General features: G+C 40.3%; 1 protein-coding gene across 3 annotated transcripts in view; it reads right to left on the bottom strand.

The window, feature by feature from the left end:
• Positions 1-27,299, bottom strand: part of SNX13 (sorting nexin 13) — a 159,549-nt gene that overhangs the window by 94,287 nt on the left and 37,963 nt on the right. For 2 of the 3 annotated variants that reach the window (XM_088457349.1, XM_088457350.1), the window contains exons 2-3: positions 16,703-16,815; positions 588-690 (exon numbers count right to left, since the gene is read on the bottom strand). In XM_088457349.1, the coding sequence (XP_088313475.1) occupies positions 588-690; positions 16,703-16,815 (216 nt within the window). The remainder of the gene's footprint in view (positions 1-587; positions 691-16,702; positions 16,816-27,299) is intronic. The other variant, XM_088457351.1, reaches the window with a different exon arrangement.

The following is a 27,299-nucleotide window of genomic DNA, read 5'->3' as shown; positions in this document are numbered from 1 at the left end:
TATTAAAAAAGTTTTTATTTCCAGGGTTTGTGGATTAAAAATGAAATCGTGAAACTCACAAAATTGAACCTACAAATAAACAGGCAGCAGCTTTCATAGCTGAAAAGAAGCAGAAAGAGGAGGAAACATTCTGCTTTTTTCTCCGGTTAAAAACTCTGTTTCATAGTTCAATAATACATAAAAGGGAAGTCTGTCAAATTGAAAAAGTAACAGGGGCTGAAAAGGGAGAAAAGAAAGTCACCCTTTCCCCCAGCAAACTGCTGCTGTCAGACCGTAAGAGGGACTAAATTAACACTGCCTGCTATTTATACATACAATCCGGAAGTCTTTGTTATGCACATCTGCAAATGTATGATAAGCCATCCGCCACTTCTCAGCGCTTCTGTGTGTACGTAACAAAGACTTCTGCATTTTATTTATAGATAACATGCCGTTTTAATTAGTCTATTTAACGGGATGATAGTCAAGGGCTGGCTGGCGTTTCTTTTTTTTGCCTAGTAAAATACATAAAATATAAAATAGAGGCTACATGTGTAAATGTAAGATGTAACTAAACCATTTTTGTTCCCCCACTTCAAACAACCTACCTTTGGGATTCCAGCAGACGTTGGAGGAAGAAATGAGTGTTCACACCTCTCAAGGTACTTTTCAGAGTTTAACTTTCCAAACAGAAGTGTGACTACAAAACCCCTGAGAAAAAGATAAAACACAAAGTTACCCATGAATTTTGAGGAAAAAAAAAAAAAAACCACACAATAGATAACTAAAATGTCAAAATGATATGAAACAAGGATATCCAGTACGTACAACAATCATAATGACATAAAAAGGCCCAGTGACGTTAAAATAAATAAAATGTTTTTGAATATTTTTCTCATACTGTGTGAATGTCTGAGCTACTCGTGAACCACTCGAAAACCAAAATCAAGCTTTGACCACATAGGGGGAGATGTATCAAGCGGAAAGTCAATGCAGTGTAATAGGCGAAAAAGTTTTGCCTATGAATAGTAGGCGGAAAAAAGTGCAGAATTGCGGTTTTGGTGTACAACATTGCGGGAACCCTCGTGCAGCCTTAAGATAGTCCCCTAAAGATAAACTGCGTCAAAAAAAGTAAAAAAAAATATTCGGGACACAAAAAAAAATGTTTCATTTTGGGGGTAAAAAAAATTAATAAATAAAATATGGGAACAAAGTGCCAAAATATCTAAATGAATTCACATCGGGTCCCCATGCATGCGGCAGGTGTTTTCTTCAATGCGGGGACAAGCGGCAGGTGCAATTTTGCAGATTTTTAAAAATAACTTTGGGGACTTAAAAAAATGCTTACCCCCATTTTCATGTACCCCAAATTTGATAGGAATAGTTATTTGCCCGCCCCCAAAAAAATTCTAAGTGCTATTCTTTACCACTTCTTCATAGCCGCAAAAGTGCACCTTGCGCGGCTATTACAAACCCCGACTTCCTTCAGCAGGCAAAAATGGGGGTACACATAGTGATCACCCATGTTTGGATATTTTTAGGGGGGTCCCAGGCATATTTCCTGAAAATTCCCGTTTTTTTTTTCCCGTAAATCGGGTGAAGGGTCATGTTAAAAAAACAGGGATAATTTTTCAATTACCTATAGTAGGTGAAAAAAAAGTGCAAATTTGGGGTTTAGAGGTGCAGGTTTAAAAAAAATAGCCTGCACCCTTGGGAATGCCCCCCCAAAAACGAAATGTGCAAAAAAAAAAAAAAAAATCGGGACACCCCAAAAAATGTTTTCAAAATATTGGGGTGTAAAAAAAAAAAAAAAATAATAGGGAAACAAAATTCCAAATTAACAAATTAATTCTGGCGGGTGTTTTTTTCATTGCGCAGAGTAGCGGCAGCTGTATTTTTGAAGAATTTTTAAAATTACCTTTAGGGACTTAAAACTATGCCTACCTACATTTTCATGTACCTCAAATTTGATGGGACCACTTTTAAAAATGAAAAAAAAAAAACCCTAAGTGCTCTTCTGCATCACTTCTTCAATGTCGGGAAAAATAAACACCTGCCGCATCTATTTAAAAAGCCGACTTTCTTCTGCAGGCAAAAATGGGGGTACCCATAGTACCATAGTGATCCCCGAGGTCTGGACATCTTTAGGGGGGGTCCTACAATTATATCCCGAAAATTCCCATATTTTTCACCGAACCAAGTTTCGCCTGTTCCTGATTTTGCCTACTTTGGAATTGAATACGGGGAATAGCGGGCACGCACGCGATACTTTTCTGCCTGGAAAACAGGCGAAAAGTCCAGCAGGCGAAAAGTCCGGACTTTTCGCCTCAAATTGAATACGGGCCTTAGTTGGTAAATGCTACGTCAAAGCAGATTGGTTGCTATGGGCAACTCTTTAGAAGGCTTGATACATCTCCCCCATAGTTAGACACACAAAGGGGGGGGGATTCAATTACTGGTAATGATGCTTAGCTGAGCATGTATCGGACAGCAAATCGTGCCACGCATGGCGTGAGGCCACGAGCTGATACGCGCACTGTGTTTGCACCAGCGAGTCCATAAGAATGCATGGTGAGATCGCAGTGCGGAAAGTACTGATTAGATTGGGGGAATCAGTCTGTACCCCAAAATAAGCCGCACTGACACTGGAAATCATTACAGATGTGTACTATTAGCCCTAATAAAAGTACTTTATGTCCTTAAGTTGTGTTAAAAGCTTTGTAGAAGCATATTTATAGTGGTGAAGAATGATAGAACACAGTATTTATTGGAGAAAATAAATAGTCCCGTCAAATTTGGGGTACCTGAAAATGGGTGCTAGCATATTTTTGTGTCTCTAAAGTGCACTTTTTAAAAATGTGAAAAATCCACCTGCTGCATCCACCTCCTGCCACCCTAAAAATACCTGTCCCGTCCATACAACACCCAAGAAACCTATTTTGCTACTTTTTATCCTTGTCCCCCCACTTTTTTTGTTTCGCGCCAAAAATGACATGCCTTTTTTGGGGTGTTCTTGCCGATTTGTCCTAGAGAAAGGGGAAGGGGGGGGGGGGGATCCAAAGGGTTCTGAATCAATTCCCCACATTTGCACCCCAAAATAGAGATTTTGCACTCTTTTCCGCCTGCCATTCATTGGAGAAACTTTTCCGCCTGTTTCAGTGCATTGAGTTTCTTCTGAGGCAAATTGGTCCTGGAATTGAATTTGGTGATTAGACGCAAACAGGCGAAAAGCGGCAATAGGCGAAACTTTTTAGTCTCTAATTGAATCCGGCCCCAAGAAGGAATAGGGAACGGACTGGAGCTTTTACTAATATTTTATTTTACAGAACAGAAAGTTTGTCTACTTACATACACAAGAGTAGATAAGAAACGCGTTAAAGAGATAAACACAGAGGACTTATCAATAAAACTGAATGCCAACAACATTATCAAGTCCACTAAATAGTTCCAGGAAAGAACAAGTACAGCCTGTTTTCTCCACAAGGAGAATGTTTATGATAAGCACTAAGATTTCTTTAATACAGTAACAAACTTAATTAAAATATATACTGTAATATCCAACTGAAGAGTATTATAAATTAGGGGCAGAGTATGAAGCTCTCTGTGCTATGAACTTACTGCTGATATATTGTGACAGCTGCAATGATAACATTCCTAGTGGTACATTTAAATTTAGGTGATGAGTTTGAAACTACACAGACATTTATATTAACAGTGTAAAGGTGCCCACACACATAGCAACATTTTACACGATCTGGCCGTTTCCGACACATTAGAACGACAGATCGTGTAAAATATGGCCAAATCGTGAGGAAATCGTGAGTCCCCACTCACGATCACGATGCAATGCGCATCCCCGCTGGTCGCACATCGCATCTTCAGATCTGCCGTGCAGTAGGGCAGATCTGACAACCTAGGACACAATGCACTGTAAAAAGTCTGAATGCAGGAGAGATCGTTTTAAGATTGGACACCAAATCGTGTGCATATCGTGTGGAGATCGTGTGCAGAGCTGCCGGGGAGAGTTTCAAGGGAAATCGTACACAAATCGTACACATCGGCTGATCGTGAGCACATCGGTATATGTGTGGGTACCTTTACACTGTCCATACTAATGCAGGTTCTCTTTTGGTTCAGCTTATATAAGTGATCAGTTTGTGAACAAGTTAATAAGAACATAATCCGATAAAGTCTGACTAGAGATCTGGAAGCCTACACAGACGTAAGTATAATAAAGTGGCTGTACATGCATAGATTATGATAGGCAAACATGAGAGCATGCATGTCTAACCAGATGACCATCAGGATGAGAATGAATAAAACTAAACAAAAACATCTACTGGGTAAGAATAGTTCTGACATTATGGAGAATCAGTGTGATAAATACAGTAGGCACATGTACACATCACCGGGCAATTATAACACGGATGTTCGCTGTATTACAGTATGTCATATCAGGCTTTTTCAATAAATCAAAGTCTAGGGCTGAATTGGCCACAATGCATGTGTCAGAAACAGTAACAAATCCAGTCATTCATCAACCAAACCTGTCAGAATGATTACATGATCATATACCTATTGCGACAACTATTGTATGCATGTGGCTGTTTATTAAAATTTATTTAAAGGTATAATCAGGGAAATGAGAAAACAGACAGGTGATGAAAAAGTGTGTTGTAATAAGGAAGCCTGTAAAATTAGTTTTTTCATTAAAAATGTGGATATTTTTTTCATAAACTTCAAAACACCTGGATAATGTCATGAAATGTCTACTACTATCTGGTTATGGACCCATAAAATTGGCTGTTGGTAATGTAGATCAGTGTGTCCAATCTGACAAAACAGAATTACCCATCATGGAAGCTTAAAGTGAAGATTCTACCAATTAAAGATAAGTACATGGAAATATACCAGAGTGTCCAGGCCTATTCCAATCCTGGGTGATTGAACTAAGGAAGTTCAAAAGGTCCAAAAGTGCCATATCCCTAAGCAGAGATGATTAAATGATGCACATATAGAAATGTGTAACTACAAAAGTTATGTGGAGAAGCTACAGAAAGAGTATGAAAAATCTATTTTTGTAGCTGTATATTGTATTTAATTAGAAAACTATATCAAGCTAAGCTAATTAAGGACCAGCACACGTGCAAGTGGGATGTAGTCACCATCCCGGCCGTCAGGATGCTGGCACTTAGAATACCGATGCCGGAATCCAGATGGTGTTAGGGTCAGGGGTTAGGCAATAAGGGGAGGGTTAGGGGACTTACCTAATTGGGTATGGGAGTCTGACTGTTGGGATGCCGCTGTCTGTATTCTGACCGCCAGGATCCCATACAAGTCTACATGAGGCATACCTAATACCCCTTTTACACAGACTTAAAAATTCCGGGTTGATGCACGTGAAAGCGCATCAACCCGGGATTTTTGCTGGTGTAAACGAATCAACCCGGGTTCAGTGACCTGGGGATCCGACCCGGCTGGCTTGCAGGGTTGAGCACGGGTCGTTCCTGTGTCACCCTGCAGTGTAAACGTTGCAACCCGAGTCACGATGACCCGGGTTGCGCCGCATGCCGCCCGATTGTCATCTCCAAGCGCCACTGAAGCCGACCAATCTCCAAGTTTCCACTGCTTGGGCGGCCAAAAAGGAGCAGCACATATGCCTCCGAGCCGCTGCGGAGTAAGGTAAGGGGGTTGCGGAGGGGGAGGGAGGGTAAGAAGCGCTGCTCATCTGCGCCAAAGAGCCAGGTCAGTGCTGACCCGGCTCCAGTATGAACGGTGCCGACCCGGTGTAAAAGGGGGTGTGTCTCGGGTCAGATCCAGGTTGGAAACGTAGGCAAAAAAAAAAGGCAAAAAACAAGCAGAAAATATAGCGCAGTTTGACAATGTGTCCAGAGCAGAATCAGAATTAAAAAGACACAAGAGAACTATAGTCAACAGCGTGAAACACCTGAATGCTTTATATCGGATGTCCTAAAGCTCACCTGCGGAGTATGGGGCGATAGAGTGACTCAGCTGAAGATGCAAAATAAAACAGGAGTGCTATAAGGGACACTTCTGGCTTCCAATGTAAGTGTGGATGTGTCACAGCAGCCACAAGTCATGTGATGAATCACATAAGTTTTTTCTCATCTTGACAAAAATAAGAAAAAGATTTACTGTAACTAATGATCTTAGCAGAAATAGTGGAACAATTTGATCAATCTCCCTACACTCACCAGAAAGATATACAGATGTGTCCTCATACATCCAGCCTCAATACGCCACACAGAGCGACTCGCCTAGCGGGAGTGAGCCGCCAACTCCCGCACACCTCTGCTAGAGTTGGGCGTCTTTTATTCACCAAAAATGCATCTGTCGCAATTCAATGCGACTAGGACGCACCAGCAGATTGCCAATTAATTTGATATGCAACACTTGCACATCTTAAGCGCCTAATGTTAGTGAATAATCAAAAAAGGAAGCCACACAGGAAAAGTCAGTAATAAAGTGCATAGGAACTCTGCAGCTATACAAGAGCTAAAGAACAGCTCACTGATGGTCCTCAAGACCGATCAGTACTGTCATATAATGCAATAGGTGCTGGAAAGTAGTAGCAGAACTACACATTATGTGGACAGGACTGAACCACTGGAGACATCGGTGGACCAAAGAGTATGGAGGTCCCAGGAAGGAAAAAGTATTCTCTCAGATTCACTGAAAAGATACACCGTAGCTTACTGGCTTCACAGCATGGGCACAGTACTAGAAAAGCTTGAAAAGCATTTTACTCAAACAAAGTACTATTTGCACATAATGGAACTGAATACACAAGTCATCTTGGAGAAAAAGAGTGGGTGAAATTGCCATGTTAGGATGAAACAATCATGACAACCTCCTATCTCTCAAATAGTTTATTCAATAGACTGAGGGAACTCTGTATCAATATAGTGAGAGACAGAAAAGGATACAGAATTATGCACCAATATATACCAGCAAGGTGACAATTAGTCTTCACTATGACTGATTCTGCTGTCACTCATAGGGCGGAATTCAATTGTTTTCGCGGCCCGCATCTCCCGTCTAAAGTGACAGGAGATCGCGGGCCGCTATGCAATTCCAGATTTTCGTGCTGATCGCGCCCAAAGTGGCCGGGTTTAGCCGCGTAAAGCAGCTAAACCCGACCAAAGTGCTGGGCGCGATCGCAAAAAGTGACGTTTTGGGAGCCCAAACAAGTCACTTTTCGAACATTTCAGCTCTCATCCCCCAGGGGCTGCGAGCTGAAATGTAGCGCTGGCAGCTGATCGTGCCCGACAGGAGCAAGAATTGAATAGCTCCGTCGGGCGCGATGGGGGCAGAAATCAATTGAATTCCGCCCAATATCCACAAAAAGCTCAGTCAGAAACACCAGTGAAAAGTCTTTTTCTTCTTTTCTCCTTTACAAGAAATCTTTTTCTCAAAATAAAAGTAATGGTAATGGGTGCTGTGTATGCCCCAATGTACGCTTCTAGCTGGTAAAGAGAGCAGTTATTTACCACCACCAACAAAACGTACACCAATCATGTTATTTTCTGGTTCATATTTGTAGATGGCATTCAGATATCTGGGAAGGAAACGTGTTTATTAGAGGAATTTACGAGAACAAACAAGTTCAAAGATGGCAAACTGTAATCTGGCTACAGAAAGGAGACTGCCAGATATTGTATAGTAGCTCTCATCAATCGTGTAGTTACTGAGAATAACTGCTCTGACTAGGTAGATTTTCAAAAGGGATCAATCATACTCAAAAGAGACAGATAGGGGCAAGAAACAGAACTGTAAAACAAGCTCATAGGGCGGCAAAGTGCAATAGGCAAAGCCTAATATTTCCCCTTAATGAAAAGTCCACAATAGCAATCGTAAGAAACTGAAGGGACTATAGATTAAGCATTAATAACACTTTTCAATGTGTTTTTGCAGAAGAAAGCAATCATAACTTATTTGTCCTATTAACCATAGAGGAACCACAGACAAAATTACCGATTTCTAATACGGTCACTCTATTTTCAAAGGTTCCGCTGTCCCTATAACGTGTTATGGCTATTGGGAAGTAGGTTTAATTGCTCAAATGCAAATAGCTAAGATAGTCGCAGTTTGTGATAAAAAAATAAGCCGTCACAGACTGGCAATATGATCACAGAGTAGCCGCTGAAGTAGAGACTTGTATCTCCCTGCTCCCTCCCTTGCAGGTTGCTGGTCTAGCTCCTCCCAGTCACTGCCGGGCTCCGGACAGTTGATGTTATGCGCGTCCTCTCCGGCCAGCGCATGCACCATAAAGAAATAGGGCATCATTGCCGTGGAACCTGTCACAGAGCATTATGCCATCGACAAAGGCATATTAATGGATTAGCAATGATTTACCCGACCACATTGCAGAATGTGTTGTAGAATGGTAAGTCCCTCGAAACGGGGACAATGATATATAAACCTCTAAGAGTTTACACAATGGAAAAGAATATAATAATAATTGGGCATTCAAGGAGATCTTAAATCAGACGCACCTGAGAAGTGAGGACCTTTAACTTAATTGGGATCCCTTATAGCCTAAATGAAAGTAACAATTATGCTGTATTTATAGGATGATAAAGGTTACAATTTACCTACAGTAATTGCCAAAACATTCAGAAGATCATGTTTGTTCAAATTGTAAAAAAAAAAAATAATGTTGATGAGAACAGTAGTATTGATTTTAGTTATTGTAAAATATAACTTGGAACATGACACAATAGCCTCATAATTTCCATACAGTATGTTGATTATTTTAGCACGATAAGGTATAAATATATTTAATGTATAATATATTCTGTGATAGCTTAACTGGGGCCCATACGTCTGCGCCAGATTGCCTTAATTCCCCGTTCTACCAACGGCAGGGTCGGGGAATCTGGGAATTTCAACATGATGAAAAATCTTGTTTCCCCAATCCCGACCTGAAAATGGTCAGAGCCAGCAAGTCTGGCATTTTTTACATGTTAAATTTCCCCGATCCACCAACAGATCACCGATGGCCACCAATCTGTGGATTGGATCAGCAGAACAGGGAACCAGGGCTGTAGATGTATGGACCCTTTAGTTAAATTTGGTAAGAATGAGAACTTCGGGAGAATAGAATAATAAAATCAATACAGTAACAATTATCTTTTCACTGTAAAAATATTATAATTCACCATTCTGGTAATTTTCACCTTCATATTTTAGAACCTTCAAAACCATCACTGTATATATACCAAAAACATTTCGACACATGTTCCCTGTCATTTTTATGAAATGCCTAGTACAATACAGTTCACTTATTACTTAATATTAAGTTGTAAAGTCATTGCCATCTACAAAAAGTTGAGAAATTAATTACTATGTTTGCAAACGTTAGTAGAATTAAATAACTGTTTATTTGACTAAAGGTCTAGATCACAGAATTGTCAAAGTCAAAGTCAATACAAATGTCTTAAGGGGCCTTTCCATTTGTCGACTTTCTGCACGATGCGACCAAAACCAGGAGGTTTTGGTCGGATCATGCAGAAAGTCTGCAAGTGGATAGCCGGCAAGGACCAGCGATGCGCATGCACGCTGGGTCCTTGCCGACCCTGACTAACAGTCGTCAGGTTCGGCATTTTAATAGATAGGGAGGTTGGGCTCCTGCACTGAAGACGTTAAGTGAACGTCTTTCAGTGCGGTGCCCGCACCTCAGCGACATGAAAGTCTGAACGCTGGACGTTCAGACTTTCATGTCGTTAAATGGATAGGCCCCTTTACTTAATATCACTATTAAAAGAAGATATTTTTTATGGTGATGTTATAAACTTGTTACATTATTTATTTTACTTTTTGACCTCATAATAAATTGAGAAAAGAGTTTCTAAGTGTAGTATAATATTCAATTGAGACAGACTAATTTAAGTGATTATAAAGATGTGTTCTCATACACCTAGCCTCAACACGCCATGTGGTGCTAGATGCCTGACGAGAGTGAGCCACTAGATCCCAAGAGGCTCGGCTTGCAATGAGCGTCTTTTTTGCCCGAAAATACGTCTTAGTCGCAAACGGATATACAAACTGCTTCACGAAACTGTACTGATTAATTTGATATGCAACACTTGTATCTTAACCTCGGATTGGTTAAGAGCAAAACTAAAAAGTTATATGAGACGATTTTCTACCTTTCTTATATTTCTCAGTCTTTTCACATTTAGCTTTACAGGATTATATTTTAAGCAAAACTCAAGTCCTCTACCATCAAATACGGCTAATAATGTAATTTTAATCTATCATCGTTAAGAAAAAGTAATCAATAAAGTAGCAATAATTGTGAAGCAGTCTAGTTCTATTCAGCGAGATGTTGTAATATGTGTTAGCATACACAGAACATGCTCTCAGTCGGGGGAATTCAAGTTACTGTAACAGGGACAGTAACTACAAGTAACAGCGACAGAACAAAAGTGACTCCAGTTAAATAGATTTAAAAACTAGTTGCTGCCATTCGGTGGAACATGAGCTAGCAGAGACTGGGACTATGGGTAACGTGACGGGGCAAACCCACATAGTGAGATCACAGGACTGTTTAACAATAGTGCAAGAAAAAGACAGATACACAGCAGAAATAATGGCTGTCAATCATTATATCAATTTCCAATAACTAATTTGTATTAATATCAGAGTTTGTTGCTAAGGGTTACTAATTTGTTACAAGGGCAGAAGGGAAATGTAAGTTATGAAGACAAGATCTAGAATTTATCAATTAAGGTTATCAATATTGCAATCACTAACAAGAAATGATTCATTAGTAATCCAAGAGACTAACCACGGTTATAACAGAGACCACTGGGGTACGGGAATGATGAGAAGCAATAACCACTGGCAATAAGGGGGAGATGTAACAAACCTAAAACTAGTGGAGAAGTGAAGTTGCCCATAGCAACCAATCAGCTTCTACCTATCATTTTATAGGGGATGCAGTCAGGAAGCAGACGGTCGAAATGCAGACCGTCGGCCTCCCAACTGTCAAATCCCGGCAGGATACTAAAGACAAGACGTAATCCAGACGCCTGTCATTAGAGCTACAACGGGAGCCCGACACCCCAGCATATCGAATGAAGGTAAGCCGGGAAGTGGGACCGGACAGCCCTGGGTTTAGATGTTAGGGCTCCCGGGGGAGATTTAGGGTTAGGCACCCCCCCGGGAGGGTTAGGATTAGGCCATGGGAAGGGAGGGTAGGGTTAGGGTTAGGCACTAGGGGGGGAGGTTATGGTTAGGCACCCCTAAGGGAGGGTTAGGGTTGGGGGGGAGGGGGTTGCGGGTTAGTAGTGCCTACCGAAAACCCCTGTCGGGATCTTCACCCCTGCCAGGCACCTCGCGTCGGGATTTGAACCGCCGGCCATGCGGCCGGCAGTAATACATACCGATTTCATTTTATAGAACGTACCTGATAGCTGAAGAGGTGAGTGGATGAAGGTGTTATATTACGTTTAGAAGTAAATGAGATTTACAATAAAAGATAAATTATTAGAACTTAAGAATTGGACATAGCACTTTTATCCACAAAATACTGTATGTCAGTCAATAGACTACCAACATTTAAAACAACATTGTTACTATGATCCCTAGGTAATAACACCTTCATCCATTAAAACAGGTAATTTTTCTGAAAATTGTTACTTTTGTACCTTCATCCACCCGCTCCTGCAATTTCTAGCTATAAGCTGATTGGTTGCTATGGACAAGTATAAAAGGAAATATGAGAAGATTGTGTTGATATTGTAAACTAAGACAAATGAATCCTAAAGTGCGAGTTAATAGTGTACACCTAGAAGATATAAGATAAAGACCGGGATTTGTTCTGGCAGTGTTGAGGCGCAGAGCAGAGTATCAAGAAACACTGGAAAGCGAGATGGGCTTTGCCGTCGGGGCTCTCTCTTACTGCCCCACAGGAGGTGACTGGGTGGGAATGCAGGCATGGTGCAGAAACAGCAGACAGAAGAACAGTCCGGCAAGTTGAGGTCAGGGTCAGTAGTAAAGGCGCAGAACAGGGGTACAATCAAAGGTCGGGGGTCAAAAATGATGAAACAAGCCAAAGACAGGGTCACAGACAGAGGTGCAAAACGGATATACAAGCCGGGTCAGTAAACTGGAAACAATCAGACAAGCACAGAAGTAATGCTGGAGCACAAACAGGAGACCCAATACTCTAGCACCAGTATGGCGCACAGAGGGGGTTTAAATAGACAGGGCTGTTTGATTTGGGCACCAAACTGACATCACAGGTCAGCTGACCCAAAGCCTTAAAAAGGCTGCAGTTCAGCATGCAGAAGAATAGCAGGTGATACAAACACAGAACAGGCAGTGCAGCACATCAGTCACCTGGAGGAACACAGCCTCACTCCTTCCAGTGGCACCTAACAACCCCACTACCGAAGCCAGTACATAGACATCCAGCCCAGAGGTGTGACAAATAGTACAATAAATAAAAGCACAACTTTATCATTAACATAGAGCTTATACAGGAATTATATGACCGATACATTTTATTTGAACAAACTACATTTAGGACATGAAAAATAGAATTATATTATTCTATAATAAAAACACAGAAGAAGCACAGTCTAGGATTCACTTTATTGGTAAGGATTTTTACCTATTTTTTTTTCCCACTATTATGGTGCATACACACGGTCAGATATGTCAGATGAACGATTGAAAGATTTTTGACTATTAAAATGAATGGAAATCGTCCAAAACTGACTGCAAACACATCAGATGTCAGATATCGTTATCTGACAAACGGTTCATCGTTGCACACGTCAGATTTTCCTTCAGATATGAACGATTTTTAAAATCGTTATCGTTCAGATCTGAAGAAAAATCTGACCGTGTGTATGCACCATTGGACTTATCTTTAAAGGTTCATACACATGTAACGATTTTTTTAACTATTTAACTATAACGATGTCGTTAACGTTCAATCATAGAAAAAATCGTTCAGTTTCTGAGTTATAACGATGAACGATTATCGTTCATGCGTGTTCCTGTTTGTAGTTCATTCTGACTGATCAACTGAACAATTTTCATTAAGGGTAGTTAAAAAAAATTGTTCATTACACTTTAAAAAATCTGACAGATAAGCTGGGTACACACGTAAAGATTTTCTTTCCAACCATCCAACTAGTTGATTGGTTGGAATGAAAATCTGGTAAAGTATGGGAGTAAATGATGATCAGCAATTTGCTCCTAAATGTCAGAAAACAGATGAAAATGGTCGTCAGACAAGTTTGTTAAATGTTTGATCTAAACGATTTGTTCAAACAACAGTTTTTGTCCATTTTCCTGCATTTGGGAGCAAATTGCTGATAGTCATTTGCTTTCATACCTTACCAGATTTTCATTCCAACCAATCAATTAGTTGGATGGTTGGACAGAAAATCTTTACGTGTGTACCCAGCTATAATATGACAGAAAATCGTTCATAAAATCGTTGGTAACAAAATCGTTGTGTGTGTATGCAGCTTTAAAGCAAATTGTTTACAAACAGGAAATTGGTTTAAAAAATAAATCATCTGCTGATGAAGAGATTAAAGGGTATATTCACTAAAGTGAGAGTTTTTAGAAGTGGAGATGTTGGCCATAGCAACCAGATTCTAGCTATTATCATCTAGAAGATGCTAATTAAATGTTAAGCAGAATCTGATTGGTTGCAATGGGCAACATCTCCATTTCTAAAAACCCTCACTTTAGTAAATAAACCCTTAAATTTCTCAATCAGCTACAGGTCTTGGAACTCATCAAGTTACCACCAAAATTGATAACTTTTTAGAACCAAGATGAGGCACGCTTTCCCTACTTGACCAGTTGCCAAGGGGGAATTTTTTGAATAATGTTATAATCATATGCTCATTGCTACAACTAAATGTACTGCATGTGCTCTTGTAACACTGCTAAAAAACAAAGACTGGAAAAGCAGAAACAAAGGGGCTTATTCAATTAGACGCCAGTTACTGTGAAGTCCCGCGTTCATTTTCTGCCAAAGTGTGAGATATTTTGCCTAAAAAAAAATAAAAAAAATCAGGAAAGCAAGTTGCAGGCATCGAGCCAATGTGATACGCTTACTCAGCAGTGGGCAAACTACATTAAAGAGTGGGAAAGTTATCCTGAACCCAAAAAGAATGGCAAACAAGATGGCAGGATAGTGTAGATGGCTGTTGGTGGCCATAAGTATAGGGGACTCTTCGAAGGTGTCAAATGGATGACATTTATAACTTTTATTAATGAAGGAAAAATTATAGTCAACAATTGTATTTCAGCAAATAAAAAGGGCTTAAGGACATTTGGTGTACATTAAAATTAGATTTTTTTTTTTTTCAAGTGCTTACAAATATTGGAAACAAGCATTTGCAACTCCCATCTGCAAGTTCAAAAACCTATTTACCATCAATACAAGACCATAACCTACATGTCCCACATTTTATTAAACTCATATGTGGGCATAGCAAGAATTACATGAAAAACAACATGTCTTATTTGCCCATATTTCACATTTTAAACAACTCTAATTACATTAATATCCATTGTGAGGGGCCTGCAACAGCTGCTGCACTGTGTCCTGACATTTTACTTTACAATAAGGTCTTTTACAATAAGGTCTTTTACAATAAGGTCTTTTACAATAAGGTCTTTTTCACAGTGACCATCTAGTCTGGAGGCACAAACTATTAACTCAATACTTAACTGAATGCAGATTTCTAATTGCATGTCAAAAAGTCAAGGCTGTGAGTTTTAACTGCAGTAATAAAAAATTGTGCAACATAGTTCGGTGCCAATTGAGATGTCTTGTGCTGCAGTCTAAAGGTGCCTACGCACTAGTGATATTTTACACGATTCGCCCGATTTTGACCCAAATGTGTCCAAATTGTGAGTGCCCACTCACGATCCCGAAGCGCGTACCCTCTGGTCGTACATCGCATCTTCAGATCTTGCCTGCTGCAGGTAAGATCTGCCAATCATCGGACACGATGCCCTGGAAATAGTTAAGGATGCAAAATAGATCGTTGGTCAGATTGGACACATTTAAGCACCATATCGTGTCCTGGAGTGCCGGGGAGATAGTTCAAGGGAAATCAGACACGATATCGCATTGCATTACGAGCACATCACCTAGTGTGTAGGTACCTTAAAGCTGGGTACACACTATACAATCCATCATATGATATTTCCGTCGCGGATCGGAATCCGTTGTTTGCGATGGTCGTTTTAAGGCCTGTCCTGCACAGCAGATGGGACGATGCAATGAATGACACAATACTGCTACATGCAGCATGTAACGATACAACACGCTATCATACACCGGATTGTGTAGTGTGTACGGCTTGTGTGTTGTATCGTTACATTGTGTCGTTCCTTCACTGGGTACACACATCGTCTAGTGTGTACCCAGCTTCAGAAGCAGCCCTCAACTTTAGCAAATTTGGACAGTGTCCTGAATTAGGTCTATCTGCTGTTAATAAAACAAAAATGTCCAAATGACCACTATATGGATAATTATAGACAGTGACCCCTGCAGGCCACTGGAAGCAACTTATGTTTTCCAAATAAATGGGTTACTAGAAACTGCGAGAGAGAGAACACAGTAAACAAATGGTTAACTTAATAGAGCAGCATCTGATTATCTGTCAATTGGAACCACACCAAGTAGTAAAATAAAATAATAAAAAAGGCCACATGAGATTAGTCAAAGATAATCATGAGACTTCAGCGCTACATAAATGAAGCTTTATTGTCTACAATTATATAGGCTGGAGATACAGCTATGCCTCTTAATTAGAGTAAACAACGTAATAGAAATGGTCACTGTAAAAACTGCTCACACAGTCCTTTTTCTATTCAAACAATTAGCCCTGCTATAAACTAAGCAGCACGTAATAGGCTTGAGGCAATTCATTTGGTCATTTCGTCTTTTTTCAGTTATATATTTAAAAAAAAAAAAAAAAAACTCAAAATGCTCCATAAAACGGGGGAAGTAGAACGGATTGTACAAATTACTATTAGCCGTTTCATTTCCGTACAAGCACGTAATGATCAAACTGTTTTTTTACTTTGAAGGGAATAGCCGCCATTTTTTTCCCTTCCATACCCAAATGAAAAAGGATTTGTGAATCATTGATAGGAAAAGTCACTTAAACGTAATGGTTACATTTTTATGAAAAATATTAGAGTACATTATACAAAATACTATGGCCATGTTTATTCTATTTAGAATGGTTCTGTTTTCATGTGTGCGCGCTAACGTGACAGCATCATTTGGTGCAATCCAACTGGAGAGCGATTGGGGAAAAAAATAAATACATCTCTAAAAGTGTATATTATTACTATGGAGAATTTGCTATATCTAAAGCATAACATCTATTTGGTCAAAGTACATGAAAAAACGGATGATGGAGTTAATTGTGGGGCGCTTCTTGTTCTCGCCATTATCTAGCAACACAGACAATATGCAAATCACCTCACTAAATATGTAAAATAGATGTGTGTGTGGACCATTCATTTCAAATGTGAATTAAGAACTGTGTGGAGTAAATACAACTATGCATATAATTTAAAAGAGCATCCATGATAAAATACACGTAACCATGAAGAGTCACCGTGTGCACACAGTCCTCCATAGACAGACATTACAATTAATGTACATCTTTATCTGCTTGCACGTGCACATTAGAGTACTTACCCACCCACAAAGCAGAGGATGTAAAAGGCTAAATAAATTATAGCAAAAGGTCCAAACGTGATCAGGAAGAGAACGCCGCCAAGACTTCCCCATCCCCATATGGAAAGGCTGGCCTGGAGAGAAAGGATATGGATAATTAGCCTCAACTTATTAACAAAACTGCATGCAGCAAATACATGATCTGGTAAGTTTATTAAATGTGGAGAGACTGGTTCTGCTTACTAGGCTCCGCAGAACAGTCCCTACACTATCACAGTAAGAAGAGACAACACAGAATGGCACTCATACTGTAGATGACCTCTGTGTGAGAGAGGGCAGTGACAGGTTTGCACTACACGTACATATTATCAGACATGTTTTACCATTGGAAGAGAGTTTCATTAGGAATACAATTTTATATTAGTCCTAGTAAATGTTATACTGCTGAAAGTAAAACTTTATAAATTGACTAGACACACACACTGTATGCGCGTTTAAAAATATGAGCATGGTTCAATAAGTAAGGTAGCAAGACCTTTTTAACATGTGTAATGTTCTCCATTTCATTTTCATTTCCCACCAGGCCAGAGCAGGTAGACCACTGCTTCCCCTCTCGCCCATTAGACTGCACCTCATACATAGCAGTCATACTGTCCCAAGATCAGTTTTAAGATGATGGAACTAGCGGAAACATGAGCAAACATTGAGGTGCCTAAGGTGATCAGATTTCTGCACCTAAAGGGCACATCAGCATCTGAAATTCATCACCAAATGTGGAGTTATAGGGTGATCACATCATGTCACGGAAACAGGTTTGGTGCACTGCCTGATAACGGCAGGACAGCCAACTCAATATGAGCAGCAATCCGGCCGGTTAAGCTCGTCCACTACAGAGGACAATTTGTGTCGCATTGAAGGTCTGATTCAGGAGGACAGACTCATTAAAGTTCGTGATATTGCTGAAGAACTGGACATCTCAGTGAGTACTGTGCACAACATCGTTCATGAGCAACTGGGGTACAGGAAAAAAAAAAAGCTTTCTTCTATGCCGGGATAGATGCCTTGGTGTACCATTGGAACAAATGCTTAGACAAGTATGGGGACTATGTGGAAAAATAATCTGTACCACGGCCATACTATTGATTATACGTATAAGTACAAGTTGAATAACTTTACGCAATGAGTAGTCTTGTTACTTTATTTATTGAACCACCCTTGTATTTAATAAATGCATCATTCTTTGATCACATTTGGCTCTTATAGGGGTACCAAGCTGTGTACATACAGGAAGACTATAAAAGAGGCTCATCTAATTATTCTATCCATGGTCTATAATGCTCTTCTGTAGATGAGTAGGATAAGTATACGTCAATCTTAAAACTGGTATCCTAAAAAATATCGAAGACCAAGATGTGTGTTTAACTGCCCTTTAAATGCCCAAACATGATTCCAGGCCTAGAACTTTGACAACTTCATTTTACTAACAGTTCTCACAATATAAATGCTCCAAATATTATTTTAAGCTATGGCTTATTCTGATGATAGAATTTTGAAGTTGTAGACATTTGAGGCAACGCAATGTAACTAATTGTACTTCAGAAGTTACCCCCTCAAATCAGTGTTTTACATTCCCTTTCAATTAGGTCTGCACAAAGATCATACCAATTATAAATGTTAAAGCCTTTGCAGCAAAACCAAACTCATTAAACATACTCATTAGAATTGAAGAACATTAGGGCTGCCTAATAGTTTTAACAAAATCACATTTTGTTACAGTGACTAAGGATATCTGAATGTGTTGCATTCATGGCTTTAGGAGGTATGCAAGATCTTTATTCGCACAATGAGAATAGCTTTTATGCACAAGACAATGATCATCTATATTTATAAACACGGTACGCTGCAAACTTTACAGAGAAATGCTTAATTACATTCCAGCTTCTAGTTTCATCAGTCTGTTTAAACTGCTCACTGTATTCACAGTGATTCAGTGACAGCCAAGGGGTTACACACACCACTGTGCATAGACTTTCTAGGCTCTGCCACTATTTGCGGAGGAGGGGGGTCAAGGGCAACCAGAAATACAGAATGATGATGCTTGCCAATACTAGCAAACTGCCTGTGATTGGCTGATTGTGAGTGCACTACTGAGATGGATCGGTGTCTTCTTCGTTGCATGTGCACACAGAAGTTATAGATGTGTCCTCCTACAACTATCCTCAATGTGCCATGCAGCACGATATGCCTGGCGTGAGTGAGCCGCCAGGACCCGTGTAACTGTTAGAGTTGGGCATCTTTTTTGGCCAAAAAAGCATCTTAGTCACAATGCGATGCGACTAGAATGCACCAGTAGACTGTGCTGATTAATATGATATGCAACACATATATATCGGTGTGCGACTGAGGCCCGTATTCAATTTGGAGCAAAAAGCCGGATTCGGCGAAAACGTTTTGCCGATGACGTCATTTTGCCAGGCGGAAAAGTATCGCCGTATTCAATTTGAAAGACTTTCTGCCTAGGCGGAAAGTCAATGCAATGTAATAGGCAAAAAAGTTTCGCCTATGAATAGCAGGCGGAAAAAAGTGCAAATTGTGCAAAAATGCAATTTTTTAAAAAAACACTTAGGAACACCCCAAAAAAATCACTTTCATTTTGGGGGCAAAAAAAAATACTGGGGAACAAAGTAAAAAAATAGCGAACTAGACTCCAGGGGGGTCCCCAAGTATGCCCCAGGTGGTTTTTCCATTGCAGGTGGTTGTGGTAGGTGGATTTTTCACAATTTTTTAAACTTAACTTTAAAATTTGCTGGGATAAGTTATTTTCTGCAAAAAAATAATCTGAATACTGTTCTTCACCACTTATACAAAAACGCTATTAGCAGCTATTGAGCCCGTTTAAAAGCACCAAATACCTTCAGCAAGCCAAATCGGGAGTAACCATAGCTAACTCCCATGTCAAAGCATCTTTTGAGGGGTGTCAGGCTGATTTCCCCCAATCTGACAGGACTTTCCGCTTGTTTCAGTTTCACCGGGTCCAGCTTTCGCCTACTTTCAAATTGAATACGGGGATACGCGTGGACAAGCGCAATACTTTTCCGTCTGCAAAACAGACGAAGTAGGTGAAAAGTCCGGGAGGTGGAAAAGTATTGTGTGTGCGAATCAAACTGAATACGGCTCTGAGTCAGTAAACGGAACTTGGCATGGAAAAAAGCTGCGTCTATTGCACCCTAGCGCTTCGCATGCAGATTGAGAGCCTCAGTCACACTCAGTTTCAAATGTCGCACATTAAATTATCAGCATAGTCTCCTGGTGATTCCAGGTCACATTGCATAGCAACAATCGCATTTTCAGCAAAAAAAAAAAAAAAAAAAAAGCCGCCCGGCGCTATCAGATTCTAGAGGGACTTGGCGCGCCGAGAGGGGATGTTTGAGCGACTACAGCAAAGATGTGCGAGGACACATTTGTATTTTAAAAATATATACATAGAATGGAGAGTTGCTGTAATATAGAGGTTTTTAAGTCCTATTGATACCTATTCGCAATTGCACATTTCACAAATAAAAAACAAATTTTTTTATTTTTTTTTATTGTGAAGCATGGATGTAAAAGTGTATGTAATGTTGTGAAGCACAGATGTAAGTGTATGTAATGATGTGAAGCATGGATGTAAAAGTGTATGTAATGATGTGAAGCACGGATGTAAGTGTATGTAATGTTGTGAAGCACAGATGTAAGTGTATGTAATGATGTGAAGCACGGATGTAAGTGTATGTAATGATGTGAAGCACGGATGTAAGTGTATGTAATGATGTGAAGCACGGATGTAAGTGTATGTAATGATGTGAAGCACGGATGTAAGTGTATGTAATGATGTGAAGCACAGATGTAAGTGTATGTAATGATGTGAAGCACGGATGTAAGTGTATGTAATGATGTGAAGCACAGATGTAAGTGTATGTAATGTTGTGAAGCACAGATGTAAGTGTATGTAATGTTGTGAAGCACGGATGTAAGTGTATGTAATGATGTGAAGCACGGATGTAAGTGTATGTAATGTTGTGAAGCACGGATGTAAGTGTATGTAATGATGTGAAGCACGGATGTAAGTGTATGTAATGATGTGAAGCACGGATGTAAGTGTATGTAATGATGTGAAGCACGGATGTAAGTGTATGTAATGATGTGAAGCACGGATGTAAGTGTATGTAATGATGTGAAGCACGGATGTAAGTGTATGTAATGTTGTGAAGCACGGATGTAAGTGTATGTAATGATGTGAAGCACAGATGTAAGTGTATGTAATGATGTGAAGCACGGATGTAAGTGTATGTAATGATGTGAAGCACGGATGTAAGTGTAGGTAATGTTGTGAAGCACGGATGTAAGTGTATGTAATGATGTGAAGCACAGATGTAAGTGTATGTAATGATGTGAAGCACGGATGTAAGTGTATGTAATGATGTGAAGCACGGATGTAAGTGTATGTAATGTTGTGAAGCACAGATGTAAATGTATGTAATGTTGTGAAGCACGGATGTAAGTGTATGTAATGATGTGAAGCAAGGATGTAAGTGTATGTAATGATGTGAAGCACAGATGTAAGTGTATGTAATGATGTGAAGCATGGATGTAAGTGTATGTAATGTTGTGAAGCACAGATGTAAGTATGTAATGATGTGAAGCATGGATGTAAGTATAGGTAATGTTGTGAAGCACGGATGTAAGTATATGTAATGTTGTGAAGCACAGATGTAAATGTATGTAATGTATGCCTGGCTGGAACTTACTATAATAGATACACAAGCATCGTTCAGTAGTTGAAACTTTGCTAAAGCTTGTTTAATATTTTCTGAATAGTACACAATTTGCGCCTGCAATTGTGGACGCCATTGCAGCCAACTCTGCATCAGCCCAGCGTTGGGTGCAGCAAAATATATCCATATACAGGCTTGCATCATGTTACTGAATAGTTTCCCATAACATGCATGGGATGTCTTAATAATCATGAAATAGTAATACCGTACACATGAGCAATTGTAATAGAGGGAATAAAAATCAATATGCTTTTAAAACTTTTACACATCAGTTACTGTATGCTAATGAAGTTTAAGTTATTATTTTTCATCACATACCAGTACAGAAGGTTTTAATGGATCAACACAACTATACGAAACCGATAAGTGCTTATAATTGTATCTGTTGTGTACAGAAATAGCACATTTATCCCTTTAGGCAGATTATCCACTGGGACTTTGCATGTCAAGCAATTGCATTGGACGTCTGGTGGTACTTCAGTGCTTGCTCCTGCAGTTGGAGGTACAGATTTGTCCTAGCCTCAATACGCTATGCGGCGCGAGGCACCTGGTGCGAGTGAGCTGTTGTAAGCTGTGCAATGTCTTTTTTTGCACAAATGTGAGTGTTAAGGTGCTTACACACGCAGCGATTTTTTGGACGACTGAACGATAACTATATCATTATTGTTCAGTCATCCAAAAAATCGTTCAGTTTTAGCCCCGAAACGATTATCGATAACAACCAATGCACGCTCCCGTTTGTACTTGGTAGTTATCGTTAATCGCCCGAACCTCCCGTCCAACCTGACGATAAAGTCAGGTTGAACATGTTTGGGGATGAGGGAGGGAGCCCGGCACTGAACTAAATCGTTCTTGATTTCGTTCAGTGTTTGTGCTCAGTGTCGTTAACGACACCGAGCACACCCCTGCCAAGGACCCACGGACAATGTCACTCAGGAAGCGAATCGTCCCGTTGTATGCACCTTTAGTCGCAACACGATATAACAAAACCACTTCACAAAACTGCACTGATTAATTTAATATGCGACACTTGTATCTCTGTGTGCGAATGAGTCTGTACAACAGAAATGGTCGTAAAAAGAAAAAAAAAAAGGTAGCAGCCCCTGTATTGTGGAACCTCGTCTACAGTTGCGGCCACTGCATTGTAGCACTCCATAAGCAGTTTGTCCCATCGCTTAGTGACGAAGATACACATTCAAGCAAAAAAGATGCTCGGCACAAACCAAGTCGCACAGGACCTGGCGCTACGAGAAGGACTATTTGGCGTGACTGCAGCAATTGTGTATGAGGACACATCTGTAGGTGGCATGAACAACTCTACTGACAGCAATGCAGTCACTAGCAGTAAATGTAAGTTACTGTAGCAGGCAGGAACCATGAACCAGTTTTCAGAAACGTTCCCCTCGTGTTTCTATCATATTTACTCCAAAATTAGCTGCTGCATTATTCGTTCAGATACTGCCCAGCCATAAGTCTACATTGTGAACACTAGCTTACATACTTCATTCTTTCATAGAATCACTTTATATGGTACTAGATGAATTACTTGGCGTCGCCCAGGTTTAAATCTTCAAGTTAATAAGTTATCAATGAGTTGGATGTAACTTTCAAAATTTACTTTCAAGAATATGAATAAGTGGTTGATTATATCGTAAAAAGTTTGTTGTTAAGAATGTTTAGAGGATTTGAAAATATAACAGAAGTTACAATAACCGGGGAAAAAAAATTTAGATCAAAAAATTCTTGATGCTATTAATTTACCTATAAAATGGACTTAAAGTTGAATGAACAGCTATTATTAAGATATTACTTTAACTGTAATTTGTGTTTTGGATCTTTATTTTTTTTTTTTAAAAATCATAAAAACAACAGCTGAAATCACGTAATTTGGGCCTGTTTTTGTCCTACAGTATTATTAACCTCAATAACATTTATTTCCAGTCAATTTTGACAAGCTCACAATATTGATTTCATCCAGTTTAGGCCAAAAGGTTGCATCGAACTAGCTGGCTGAATAAGCCAAGCAATAGCTGGAGGAAGTTCAGCTTCCAACATGGCACAGAGTGGCAGACAGGATGGCAGTTTAATAAACTAAAAAATTAAAAATGTCAGGCAGCAATGCCTCTGTAATTTTTGGATTTAATTGGCGGTAAAGGTCTTCCTCGTGAAATTTGTAGTTCATTTTGATAAACATCATCTTTTTCCACATTTTGAGGAAGTAGCCTCCAACGCCGATCGCCTACAAGGTTCCCGGCTGTGATGAAAACTCTATCTGAGTACACACTGGAGGGTGGGCAGCTCAAGTAATGCAAAACCAGTTTGTGTAAGGGCCTCCAAATTGCCTTTTTTATCGGCCAGTACTGAAACGGACTGTCTGACATGCCTATTTGGATGCCATCATTAAAATAGTCCTCAACCATTCTTTGACTGGTGACCGTATCAGATAGAGTCACGGTAGAGGTTTCATTAATTGTAGGCAACTCTTTTAGACCCACCAGATGTCAAAACTTGGTTGTGTTGACTCATCTGCATTACCAGTGGGTCTTTTTTGGGGGAAAGTTTAGTTTTTTCAGGTCATCAGCACTTGCTAGAGAAACTGAAGGAGGAGCCATCACTGCATCATGTGCCACTTGAGCTGACCATTTCCTTACCAACAGCTCTTGGCATCTTTTCGGATCTGTCACCGCTGGGAAGAAAGACACGACATAGGACTTAAACCTGGTGTCCAGCACGGTCACCAATATTTATTGATCAGATTGTAAGATCCTGACAACCCTTGGATCCTGATGAAGCGAATACAGGACTTTATCTACAAGTCCGACATGCTTAGAGGAATCGCTTCGTTTCAGCTCCTCCTTCAGTTTCTCATGCTGCTTTGCCAACAGTCTAATTAGGGGAACTACCTGACTCAAGCTGGCAGAGTCTGAACTCGCTTCACAGGAGACTACTTTGTAGGGTTTCAGCACTTTGCACAACACAAAGTATTTTCCACTGAGCTTTAGTAAGGTACATTCCCCCTCCTCTTCCTATGTCATAGTTCATGGTGTAGCTCTGGATGGATTTTTACTGTTCCTCTATCCGCTGAAGCATATAAAAGAGTGGAGTTCCACCTTGCAACTACCTCTTGCTTCAGCTGGTGACAGGGCAAATTCAACATTTCTTGCAGGTGCTGCAATCTTCTACATGCACCGGATGAATGGCAAAAATGTCCAGAAATTTTGTGGGCCACAGAGAGCATCTCTTGCACGGTCCTGTCTTTATTTTTTAAATTTTGCACCACCAAGTTGATTGTGTGAGCAAAACATGGGACATGTTGGAATTCACCCTGCCTTAATGCGGTCACAATACTGGTGGCACTGTTAGAAATCACAAATCCCGAGGAGAGTCCAAGCAGAGAAAGCCATTTTGCAATGACTTCCCTGAGTTTTTCTAAGAGGTTGTCAGCGTTATGCCTCTTGGTGAACCCAGTCACCCGACCCGCTCATCTCTAATTTGAAGTGAAAGTACTATTTGCAACAATTTTGAAAACAAACATCCCTTAGCGGCTCAGTAGTGTAACCAGGAAGCAGTTACGGGATTGACAATCACTATGTCGACAGTGACTAAGTTGATCCTGAAACGCAGTTGCCTACTTGTCGACAAAGTTATCATGCTATCCATTAAAAAAATAAAGGTACAACATATTCTAAACTTTCCAGTGAATGTGTTGCTCATTTACAAAATGCAAGGAAAGCTATTGCTGAAGATGAGATGAAGGAAACCGTTGCATTGCATAGAGCACACATATGTCCACAAATGCAGTGTGAAATGTCAAAATTTGCAGTTGGTTTGCACATAGAATTTTTCTCCATGCTGTGTGCATATCTCTGCTAAACTTAATCTATAAAACCTACAGTACAAAGACTTCAAATTCAATCACGCAAAAAGAAGGTAATATGGAGGAATGGTCGGCTGCAAAGAAAAAAGTAGTCTACCAGTAAAGATAATCCAAGAGTATTTTATGCTAACTTTTGGTGCAGAAATAGCAATGGCCAAGATCAGTGGTGGCCAAACGCAGCCTCAGGGACCCTCTAACAGTCCATTATTCCCACACCACCTGTGGATCTAAAATGTCAGCGATATGATTACACTTGTGCACCAGCTGAGAAATGGAAAATACACACTGTTAGTTGTCCCTGAGAATAGTTTGCCAACCATTGGCCTAGATCACAGGTTCTCAAACTTGGTCCTCAGGACCCCAAACAGTGTATGTTTCCCAGGATTCCCCATAGAATCGCAAGTGAAATAATTTGCTCCTCCAGTGTATCTTTTAAAATGTGTCAGTGAGTAATGAATACACCTGTGCACCTGCTGGGTGACCTGGAAAAATGTGAACTGCATGGGGTCCTGAGGACAGAGTTTGAGAACCCAGATGATGATGGCCAACAGTTTTCATAGAACACATCACCTTGCCATAAAAGAGATGAATCTACACTACGCCAGAATTTCCCAAACTCCGCCATTACAGTCCAGGTTTTAAAGATACCCATACTTAACCACACAGGACTTAATTGTTACCTTCATCAATTTGATTTAACCATCTGGACTCAAGCATGATTATCCTTAAAACCTGGACTGTAATGGCAGAAATTGACAAACTCTGCTGTACAGTACAAAATAAGCATACTCACCTACTCTTCCTGCCGGAGTCACCCCCCCCCCCCATTGTCCTCTCCTCCTTTCCAGCCCACGTTCACTCCACCCTTGTATAATTGGGCGGTCGGGGAAAACCCGATGACGCAATTCAGCACGAAACGCATCATTGTGTCCCAGCCCCCTGCTGCACAATGCCGGCCCCCAAACTCACATCACGCCTCTCCCCGCTATGCTGACCTGGCGCCTCCTCTTCTCATTATAAGGGTATATGAAGTCAGCATAAAAGGTCCAGGAAAAAAAACAAAACTTATTCAGCTTATGACATGTTGTGGTTATTCCAGACATGTCAACTCAGACAGCAAAGATGAAAGATCTTTTACTCAATATTGACATTTTTTGTTCATGCAGTGACAGCAATTTGCATGATCTTAATTTTAGCCATAGGGTAGGAACTGAAACCTGTGTGTAAACCTATGTCTGCGTGTGGCTATGAAGACTGTGCTGAAAATAGCAAAGTACATGCACAGTACCCACCAATCTGTGCAGCTGGTAGTGTTGGACTTTTGTGGGGGGGGGGTTCTTTTTTTATTACAAGATCTGCATAATGTTTTATGATGTCCAAAACAGTAATATAGAACCACATTCAAGGTGAGCGGCCTTCGATTAGTACAAATCATATTGCATCTGGGAAATCCTGGTCACTGAAAGACTTTTTGATGTAGTTTCAACTAGAAGGCATCTTATTTTTAGTGGCGACACTCCTGTGGTTCCTCTATCTTGGCCAACCAAACTAGCAGATCAGTCAGTCACATACGATATACACTGGCCACCAACCAGGAAATTCTCAGTGATCTTGCCATACATTTGTCTACAGCCATTTATAGTTTACAGCGGATTAACACCCCCCCCCTCCCCCCGAAAGTTCACTGGTGCTCGTTACTTTTACAAAGTACGTAGTTATTATTAGATCTATCTCAGCATAGATCTCATAGTAATGGACTGCATTAGGTGGCTCATAGTAATGGACTGCATTGGGTGGCTCATAGTAATGGACTGCATTGGGTGGCTCATAGTAATGGACTGCATTGGGTGGCTGTTTCAGCTACCCAGATGCCTGGCAGCAGGACTAACAGTGACATTACATGATGGCATCACTGGGATTTCCTGTG

The sequence above is a fragment of the Taudactylus pleione genome, unplaced genomic scaffold (assembly GCF_031769625.1).
Source record: "Taudactylus pleione unplaced genomic scaffold, aTauple2 ptg000758l, whole genome shotgun sequence".
Classification (NCBI taxonomy): Eukaryota; Metazoa; Chordata; class Amphibia; order Anura; family Myobatrachidae; genus Taudactylus; species Taudactylus pleione.
This window is presented reverse-complemented; position numbering and strand designations above follow the sequence as displayed.